Source organism: Morone saxatilis, unplaced genomic scaffold (genome assembly GCF_004916995.1).
Source record: "Morone saxatilis isolate NCDOM2014 unplaced genomic scaffold, NCSU_SB_2.0 Contig18, whole genome shotgun sequence".
Classification (NCBI taxonomy): domain Eukaryota; kingdom Metazoa; phylum Chordata; class Actinopteri; family Moronidae; genus Morone; species Morone saxatilis.
The window spans coordinates 3,174,923-3,184,713 of NW_023339740.1; the positions used below are offsets into that span (position 1 = coordinate 3,174,923).

The 9,791-nt window shown below is 45.1% G+C and overlaps 3 protein-coding genes across 3 annotated transcripts in view; 1 reads left to right on the forward strand and 2 right to left on the reverse strand.

Annotated features, from left to right (window-relative positions):
• nuf2 (UF2 component of NDC80 kinetochore complex) overlaps positions 1 to 1,086 on the reverse strand; it is a 6,862-nt gene extending 5,776 nt beyond the window's left edge. Inside the window, exon 1 of the mRNA XM_035661116.1 lies at positions 866 to 1,086. Coding sequence (XP_035517009.1) covers positions 866 to 988 — 123 coding nt within the window. The 5' untranslated portion in view covers positions 989 to 1,086. The remainder of the gene's footprint in view (positions 1 to 865) is intronic.
• Positions 1,087 to 1,794: 708 nt separating this feature from the next.
• Positions 1,795 to 6,608, forward strand: ap5b1 (adaptor related protein complex 5 subunit beta 1). The gene is made up of 3 exons (XM_035661117.1): positions 1,795 to 2,069; positions 2,932 to 3,720; positions 4,495 to 6,608. The coding sequence occupies exons 1-3, from the start codon at positions 1,932 to 1,934 to the stop codon at positions 6,430 to 6,432; spliced, it is 2,865 nt and encodes a 954-aa protein (XP_035517010.1). The 5' UTR covers positions 1,795 to 1,931; the 3' UTR covers positions 6,433 to 6,608.
• A 50-nt stretch (positions 6,609 to 6,658) lies between these two features.
• The window catches only part of cunh1orf50 (chromosome unknown C1orf50 homolog), a 3,782-nt gene continuing 649 nt past the window's right edge, over positions 6,659 to 9,791 (reverse strand). Inside the window, exons 2-5 of the mRNA XM_035661118.1 lie at positions 9,558 to 9,673; positions 9,377 to 9,463; positions 8,976 to 9,107; positions 6,659 to 7,628 (exon numbers count right to left, since the gene is read on the reverse strand). Of these exons, the coding sequence (XP_035517011.1) occupies positions 7,443 to 7,628; positions 8,976 to 9,107; positions 9,377 to 9,463; positions 9,558 to 9,673 (521 nt within the window). The 3' untranslated portion in view covers positions 6,659 to 7,442. The remainder of the gene's footprint in view (positions 7,629 to 8,975; positions 9,108 to 9,376; positions 9,464 to 9,557; positions 9,674 to 9,791) is intronic.

The window sequence follows — 9,791 nt, forward strand, 5'->3', positions numbered from 1 at the left end:
CGTCATTTAATGTACTATCATATATGACAAGAAAAGCAGTAAAGCCTTATTGTGTGGCTGAACGTTCACTGGTGGCTGCTCTATCCATGTTAGTCAAATCAAGTGGGGAACTACTTTTTAGTACAAATTTGACTTTCACCTTGCTGAGCTCCAGTGGAAGAGTTACAACATATAAGACACTCAATGTGCCGTATTTAACACCGGCTTCAATATGGAGAACCCTGTGACACAGTGCTGTCCTCACATAAAATCAGTCCTCAGAAGACATCCCATAATAACAAACGTTACCTATTAAGTGACTAAACACAGGCTGTTAAATAGTGTTTCATTTGGGGTTTTAGTATCTTATGCTATTAGATGCTAGGGATCGTTTGTTTTATTTAAAATGCATACTTTGTTTTCAACAGAATGAGTTAATGTGAGTATATTTAAATGCAGTGTAAATCCAATGATGCACGTATGGCTGCGATGTTGTGATGCTCTGATGAACTTTGACTGCATTCAAAATAAATTAAATCAAAGTGAGATTTTGAACCCTAAATCATTTCGTGTTAATGATTTAGCACCTGAAACGGTTGTCAAAACTGAGCCAAAGTATTGGTGAAAACCGTGTAACGCGTCCTTTTAACGGGTCCTATCCGCTGGTACAAGGGGTCTTACAGGTTAACGCAGTTTGAGTGGACTGGCACAGCTGACGTCTCCCCACATCGTGTTACCGTATGTGGAAACAACTGCTCCGAGGTTACAATTAGCGAACAGGTCTATTATGTACGTTTGCTACTTTCCGACCCAGCGTTGAAACCACAGACACATCTATGGTGGACTCGGCCTCACTGTGTGTACTGTCAGACAGAGCCGCCGTTACCTTTGGAGCAGGAGTCAGGTCGCTCTTGGTGAAGTGTTTGGCCTCTTGCCCGGTGAGAACTTCCGTTCGGTAAAAGTTCACTATTGCGTCCGCAGTGTAGACAGGGAAGGTGTTTTCAGACATTTTAGAGCCGATTAAAAACAGGCCGAACACAGAAACACGACTTCAACCTCAACCATGGGTGTACAGACTTCAACGACGACACAAAATTGGCGCCTTAAAACGACTTCCTTGTTGATTTCTAAACGGCGCAGCTGATTGGTCAGTTTATCCTTCTTCTGTGGTTCAGAGAGATGATACATTACTCATCCGCGCCCTCTGCCGCACTAACTGTGTAAGGCCCATGTCTCTGGTTGATATAAAACACAATGTATTTATGAATACTATACACAATATGGATACATAACGACTACAACAGCGTGTACAACAAACACCAGATAGTTCAGAACATTAAACAGCAGCTATTTTACAAGAGAGACACAATCTTTGAGATAATTTAAACTGTCTTCATTTTTTAGTGATCACATATTTGGCACATACCGTTTTCCAGTGAATATTGGAATTTAAAAAAACAACGCGTGCACAGATTGCTCTGTTGTTCTTCCTGTGGAGTGTATTGAAGCATGTTTCACCTGTCTATGAAACAATTTGTTCCAGTAAGGGAGATTGTGTTAAATTAACCATAGCAAAATTCTTAAAAAGTTCCCAAAAAAAACCTCCAATATTATGAATGTATTTCCAATGTTTCAGTTGCTCTTCCAGTTCTATGTAATACCTGCTGGGGTTGGGTTCTCTTAAGGGTCATAAGGTCAAGAATATGAGTCCAACTGAGTCAAATGTGGGAGTAAAGTTTAATAAAGGAGTGAGTTATTGGATGAAGCGATATCCCGGCTCCACTCCGAAGCAGCAGGGGGCGCTGATGTGACACTGCCAGGGTGACATGTGCACGTGACAAAACAGGGAAGTCAGTAGCGTAGCCCTGGATGGTGAGTGTCTGTGAGGAGAAGGTGTTGTGAAGTAAAGGTTGACTGTGTGGGATGACTTCGGACAGAGTTACCGGCTGATAATGGCGGTGAACTGGGCCGACAGGATCTCTGCTTTCTCCCGCAGTCCGTCTCGCTTCCTCTCCGGGACCACAGCTGAGGCGTTCCTCGCAGAGCTGCTCCGTGAGCTCCGAGATGACAGAGCCAGCTACAGTGTCAAGGTAAAACACAACAACAACAACAACAACAACAAAACATAGTAAAATGTACAGTCACTGAATCTCCAGCCCTCACTGCCGTGCTTTATAAATCTGTCGCACTGCTTCCCGACCTACAAATACACATCCGGGTCCTGGTCCTGTTTCAGTTATTATTATATTTAGTCTTAACGTTGAAGGTTTTATTTCTTGAAGAACGAGAAGAATAGTAAGGATTGTTAAAAGCCTTGTTTACATTACATGTCCCATTCACTGAAAGGCTTCACTAACGTACAGTTACCAGCACTAAATTGCCATATTTTTAAATGGAGTTTGGTATGTTGCACTCTCAGCACAATCACCAACAAACTACTGGGCTTAAATATGTCTAAAATCTGGTCAAAAGGCCAGGAAGGTCTGTTGGTAGCAGCTGACACAATTCATTCAATAGGCAGTAGACATTTAGCAGAAATGAGCAGAAAGTATAAATATTAGATGGGTTTTATGTTGTTTAAGCACTTTGAGTGGTTGGAAGACTAGACAGGCTATATAAGTGCAAGACAGTTTATATACATATATATATGTATGTTCGTAAACTGAAACTTGGTCAGTTTGAAATCTGAGAGAAATGTAGCCCCATTTAAAAAAAAAAAAAAAATCATAAATTATGTAATTGATAGTAGTAACACACAATAATAATTCAACAAAGAGACAGTATTTGTTACTATTTTATTTGTATTTGTGTGTGTGTAATTACTTGTATTAAGTACTTTGTGTTATCCTTGGTCTTTTCCATTTCCAGTTGTGTTTATTGTAAGTAGTGTTTGTGGTCTCTAGTGTTGTGAACACCGATTGGTCCTTATTGCTTACGTTTCACCCACCTCAGGTCCTCCTGCTGTCCCCGCTATGTGAGCACCCTACTGTGCTGTGTCCCTCACACTCTGTGGGGGAGGAGACGGCCCTGGAGCTCATGTCGGTGTTCGCCCAGTGTCCTCCCAAGTCCGTCCAGTTTCGCTGTCACCTCCTCCTGGCCCTCACCTCTGTGCTCGTCTGCACTTCCTGCGTGAGCGGCCGTTCCCGTGCTTCTCAAGACTTCCTGGACCTTCTCCTTCAGATAGCCCAGGACAACAGTGACCTCCATGGCGATGGTGCTCTTCGCTCTGTACGGGCCACGGCTTGCGACTGCCTGCGGGAGCTAGAGGCCTGCTCTCCGGGCCTTCTCTCCCAGCGCCTCGAGCTCTTAAGTGGGCTCCGGCAGCGAGAAGCTTCCCGGCTCCACCAGGCCTACGCAGGACTCCACTCTCTGGTGTTAAGAAACGCTGTGTATCAGCTCACCCAGGAAAGTGGAGCTGGTGCTGAGCACCTTAAGGCTCTTCTGGGAGGAAATACATCAGTTTCATGGGAAGCAGACTCAGGTCCGACGAATAACAAAGACTCAGCCATACTGTCTTCTCTCATCCAGGGGCCCATGGGTACAGTGCCGACCCTCCAGACTGGGCCTGACTGTAAGGAGTTGCGTTCAGTCCTGTCCTCCCTCCTGGAGGAGTCCTACCTGCTCACTCCTCTGTGTCAGGCTGCACTGCTACACAGACTGACAGAGGTGGTTGCCATGGTGCCCGGCGTCCCTCCAGCCGTATTCCGAGCTCAGCTGCTGCGACTGCTGGGCACGAGCGAGGTTTGTGTCAGATCAACAAAGTAGAAAAGAGCGTCCCGGTTTCTTTAACATGCTTTTACTCACCGGTCCCTGTTTTACAACAGTTAGTGAATTAAAAAATAAAGCAAAAAACAAGTTCTCCAACTTTTCTATAATAGTACTTGGAAGTCACGTGTTAATGTTAGCAAAAAGCTAGCTAATGGGCTAATCTACATCCATCTTTAGCTAGATAATTAGCTTCTGTTTTGCTAACATTAGCTGTCAGATATAACTAGCTAGTTTTTAATGTATTAATGTAGATTAGCTGGCTAGTTAGTTGGTGTTTTGCTAACATTAGCTAACTTAAAGGGGCAGTGTGTAACATTTAGGAGGATCTATTGTCAGAATGGAATATGATATTTATAGGTATGTTTTAAGTACACAATCACCTAAAAATAAGAGGTTGTGTTATCATTAGCTTAGAATCAACCATTTTTAACGCCATGTTTCTACAGTAGCCCAGAACAGTCACTGAACAGTATCTCCCTCGTGGTTGCAAAGGGGAGGGTGAAACGTGTGACAAAAAGCAAAATGAGGCGGGACTTAGGAAGGGTCAATTCCTACCTTTGTTGCCCCTTTTAACTTTTAATTTTGTGTTTGCAAACTGTGACTGACAAGTCCTACTCATTCTGCCAATAAACACATTTTTTATAATCAAATAGAAAGTCTTTACACAGCAGCTTTAAGTCAACCTCTACAGTTTGGAGATATTGAGGATTGGTGACTCACGGTAAATCTTTGTCCACCTCTCTCCAGGTCTGCCTCCTTCACGCCACTCTGCTGATGAAGTGTGCGTTCACAGACAGCCTGTTCAGCGTGGAAGACGAAGCCTTTATCCTAAAGCGGCTGGTCGTGCTCTCCCAGCACCCGCTGCTGACTACACCCGAGAAGCTTTTCTACATGGACTGCATCCTGCACTTTCCTGAGAACCGGCCGATCAGCTGCGGCGATGGCGACGAGACGCTCCCCGTGCTGCTGACCGCGCGGCTAGCCTCGGCTCTGGTGCCCACTGTGTTCAACGACAGCGCCACCATGCTGGCCCGCCTCAACCTTCTCTCTCTGGTCTACCTGGAGGAGGGAGAGGAAGGGGAGGAGGGCAGGGGGCTGGCGTACCTCTACGAACACCTCACCTCGCTGCTCCACATTGTGGAAAACGGAGGCAGCCGGGAAATTGTCGTTACCTTCTTCAGAGCCGCCTTCCTCTTCCTTCTCTACTTCTGCCACGTGGAGCGCTTCTCTAACAACCTGACGGAGAAGCTGTGTAAGCTCTACCTCCGCCACACCTACCTGGCCCCGCACCTCATCAACCTGGCCGACCAGACCCAGGAGAAGCTCACCGAGTCCAACTGGGCCGTGGGGCTCCTGAAGGCCCTTCAGGGGGTCATCACAGAGGCCCCGCTCGCCCAGCTCACCTTACAAGACCTCAGCTGGCACCTAAAGATGCTGGCTCGAGTGGCGGAGGAAGGAGACATCGCCCAGCCCACCACCCTCAGCTTCCTGTCCAGCGTCATCACTCCGTCGTCCTCTCTGTGCGTGAGCGGCAACTGGCGTCTGGGCAACAGCCTGCTGGGGGTTTGCCGCCGCCTCCTTGTCCACCCCAGTCTTGACTCGCTACTCATCCCTCTGGCTGACATCCTGCAGCATCTCAACTGCCGCTACGGAGACACGGACATCCAGGACCATGCCAGACTCTACTACACCCTCCTGACCACGCTGTCCCGGGAGAAGCTGGCCGGAGTGTTGGCGCAGGGTTTGACCAAGGGAGGGGGGCAGGTCAAGAAGCGAACACTGTCGTGCATCATAGCTGAGGGAGAGGGGCTCACGAGCTTGTTAACCATTCACCAAACGGAGAAAGCGATATTCAGGCTGATCGAGGCCCATCCTGAGCCACGAGAAGAAACACAATGTGATGAAGAAAGAAACCTGAACCAGACTGAGACGGAGGGCGGCCCAGGAGAGGCGAAGGCGGCACTGGAAGCCTACAGAGCTCAGTTCGACGACCCTAGCTTTGCCTCAGAAATCTCCTTAAACTACCGGCTGGCTCACATTGAACCCGTCAACCTCCACTTTGATCAGCTCTTCAGCATCCGCCTCCACTTCAACCTCACAGACGACCACTACGAAGAACTGAGCGACATCAGCGTCCCGTGTCTGTTCAGAGAGAGGTCGTCGCCCAAAGTGAGGCTGAGACTGAAGCCCAGGCGGCCCTACCCCACCACCCTCCACGCCAGCGCCATCTTCACCACCCAGGACGGGATCTCCTGGCTCACCGTCCTGCCGGACATCAATGTGGCTTTCCAGCAGGCCTTCATGTCCCCGCCTGCTCCCCCGGCCTGGGGACGAGGCGGCAGACTGAGCTTGTTCGAGGGTTTGTGGGATGAAATCAGCTCTGAGGGCGGGGAGACAGACCCGGCAGACAGTGCCACCAGCCTGTTCTGCTGCCAGCTGAAGGAGGCGGCTCTGATCGCCTTGGTGGAGAAACACTTCCTCCCCTACCTTATATCGGATCTGTCTAAGGAAGAGGAGTTCAAAGTGCTGTTCTTCCTCCCGCCACAGTCTCACGTGCTGCTGAAGATCAGGTCAGAGGAGGACGCCGTGCACTTCAACATCGCCACAGATAACTGGCAGCTTCTGCCCCACGTCAGTTCTTATCTACTGACAATCACGTCCTCACAGGAAGACACTCACAGCTGACTGTGATGCAACTTACCGCCTTGTTTTTAATTTTAAAGAAATTTTTAACAAAAAAATAATCAAATATGAACACTTTAATAACTCTAATTGTACTTAAAATAAATTGCTTCATTTAAAATAAAGATATTGCACTTTAATTTTCTTCACCTGAAATTAAACAAATGTGTAAAATTAAATATTTTCTAATTTATTTAACAAATACAGTGGACAATGGACATCAACTTTCTTTGTCAATAAATGTTAGACAAAACACATCATTTACTTGATCCACTGATAGATGGCTCAACAGAAGTTGTATTTCCCTGCCATAGAAAAATAAGGCCATACAAAATCAAAGTTAGAACCCAGGGGCAGAACTGAGTGTGGGCTGCAGGGCAGATTAAAGGTAGCCTGTGGTGTTTCTGACCACTAGGAGCGCTACTGAGCAATGTATTTATTATGTTTCTTTGTTTTTTTAAAATCATACGGTACTCACAATTCACATCCTGCTGTTGAATTCTCGCTATTCTGCGGTTGTTGGTTGTAACGCGCCAACAAAGGCAGTGAAGAAGACGACTACCAGCAAACATGTACGTAAACAATGAACAATTTCAAATATATTTTTGAAAGCACTGCAGAAAATGCTGTTATCGTGTTTGTTGAACCTCTAAGATACACACTGCCTTTTGGTGAGAAACACTGAAAAAAAACAGAACTTTTGTTTGTTTACAAGAAAACAGGCAACAAAGCAGCTTTAAAATGTAGCCTTGTGATGAATGTTGATAATATTTAACCCAGTGTAGCTAACTGTTTTTGTTTGTATACATACAAACAAAAACGTATTGTTGACAGAAACTCAACGTAGTAATGCAACCGTGTATGAAAGTCACCAAGACACTGTGTGGCGGATACTTTTATATCAGCAACCCCAATCCATGTACAGAGTTTTGTCCATTAAGACCATAGTTTAGCCTCCACCCGGTCTCCTTGTAAAATTCCAGTCCTTTAATCCAGTCCAGTTCAGCAGTCCTCTAATCAGAGAGGCCCTTGAAGTTGGGTCCTGTGTAAGATGGTAAGGCAGTCTGTTGGCTGAGCAGTTTGTCCATGATGGCGAACTCTGAGTCCTTCTTCTCCACCTCGTCTATGGGGGTCCAGGACATGTCATGTTGAAGTTTGAATGCACCGACAAACGAGTGAGGGCAACTTGGACCCCATTCCTTCAGAGAGGACAGAGAAGGTATGCTATGGTGAGATGTCAGAGTCAAGAGACAGAACATTTTTTCATTCTATAAATCAGCTTAATATCACTTTACAAATCAACAACTCCCTTCTTACATTTATAATTGAAGCTTTTTGTTCCAGAGCTGAAATGATTTGTTGATTATTAGTTTTGTCTGGAAAATGAATCCTTTAAAAGGACCAGTGTGTAGGATTTAGTGGCGTAGTTGTAGATCAATTCACCCTCCCCAACTACCAAGAAGAAACTACGTAGGCCATGAAATGCACAACACATACTGGCCCTATCTAGAGCCATTGTTGGTGGTTGTCCCTTCTGGCTACTGTACGAAACATGGAAGGCAACCTGTGCGTGTCTTAGATAATAACAGCCCTCATTGTAAGGTTAAGCAAAAAACACAACCAATTCTACATTGTCAGGGATGAATATACCATCGTTAATGGAAAACCATACCGTATAACACATTACTTATATTCCATTTCTGACAACACCTTGGACCTTTAAGAAATAAATTATATTTGTAGCATATTTGTTCTTTCTCTTGTAGTAAAATGAAAAACATTAGTTTGTTCAAAGAAAACTAACAATTTGATGATTTCACCTTGGCCTTTAAGGAATTGTGATGACTAACCAAGAACATAATTAGCATAATGATCTATGACAACGATGATGATGAAATTATGTTTTTTTTTTTATTAATAGTGATGAAAATAATCAGTAGTTGCAGCCGTATGTTTCTTTATTTTTCCAGCTTATAAAGGGTTAAACAGATACATGGTACATTAAAGTATGACAAAGGCATTCCCTAACAATTTTTCCCTGTCTTGATTACACACAACTGTCAAATATTTCATGACCACTACAAACTTTGTCTGAACCTGCAAACACTCTTACGTAGCCACAACAGGAACCAGTCTAATCCAACCCGAACTGGCTGTGCTTTTGGCAGCCTGCTCACCATCAGCTCCCTCCTGGGTTACGTGAACTTTGAACACCAAACAGCCTTCAGCTCAGTGTTACACACAAATACCTGCAGGTGGTCGGTTAGGCATTCACATGTTAACATCTTTGTGGGACTGCTGGCGTTTTGTAACACTGTGTCCACACAGGGTGACATTAAAGGGAGAGTTTGGGTGTTTTTGAAGTTATATATAAAGGTTACTGAGGACATTTAACGCCATGTATGATGACAAGTTAAAGCCGTGAAAATGTTGACCTCCATCTATACACTGACTACAGGTATGTACCTCACACAACCCCACCTTAAAAACCCAAAGTATCCCTTTAAAGGCAGCTGAACAATCTGTGTCTATCATATAATACCAACCTTAGGAGAGATGATGGAGAAGTATTTCTGCCCAGAATCCCTCTGGTAGAGGTAATACATGTTTCCTGGTTTCTTCACAATGTTACAGGCCGCATGGTGGAGGTCAGCATCTCTTTTAGCCTCTTCTAAAACCTACACAGGGAGGAGACACATACAGTATGTGCACTGGACTATTTAACATACTCAAATATTACCATGATTTGTCCCATTTTCAAATGTGCTGTTATAAAGTAATGTCAGGATGCAAAAACTAGTCCAATTTGGAGGATGTGAACTTGTACATTGTGTGCATCCTGGCATCATCAGCTAAAAAAGTAGCTACAGTAGTACTCAAAAGACAAGAGTAACTGCAGCGTTTATGTTGGGATCCCTTCCACTTCTAGAACAACGGATGCTCTCACCTTTCTTGCCTGTTCCTGTAGGTATCTGATCTGGTCAGCAATGACTGTCAGTTTGTTGCAAGCATTGGCCTTAATGAAATCCTCTCCCTGAAATAAAGTAGAAACATGTTATATATAACAGTGCTATCCGCCCACATCAAGAGGTGCTGCTGTGTAGAAATGTATTCTTTTCAGTCCACACCTTCTGTACTTGTGCTGCCAGCGCCACCAGGTCCATGGGGTCTCCCACTCTGGTGGTCTGGTAGGAACTGACCAGTTCCAGCCCGCTGGGGGCGCTGCAGCTCTCAACCAGAGTCACTGATGGCACAAACACAGTTACATCACAATTATATCATGTATGTAACTGAATCATCAGGAGGAACGCTGCTGCTAATGCTAATGCTAATACAACTACTACTGTTATATCACTGTTACT

Coding starts and splice junctions, on each gene's coding strand:
- ap5b1 (XM_035661117.1), top strand. CDS start 1,932: ATGGCGGTGAACTGGGCCGACAGGATCTCTGCTTTCTCCCGCAGTCCG. Junction 2,070..2,931: donor GAGCCAGCTACAGTGTCAAG/GTAAAACACAAC, acceptor CACCCACCTCAG/GTCCTCCTGCTGTCCCCGCT. Junction 3,721..4,494: donor GACTGCTGGGCACGAGCGAG/GTTTGTGTCAGA, acceptor ACCTCTCTCCAG/GTCTGCCTCCTTCACGCCAC.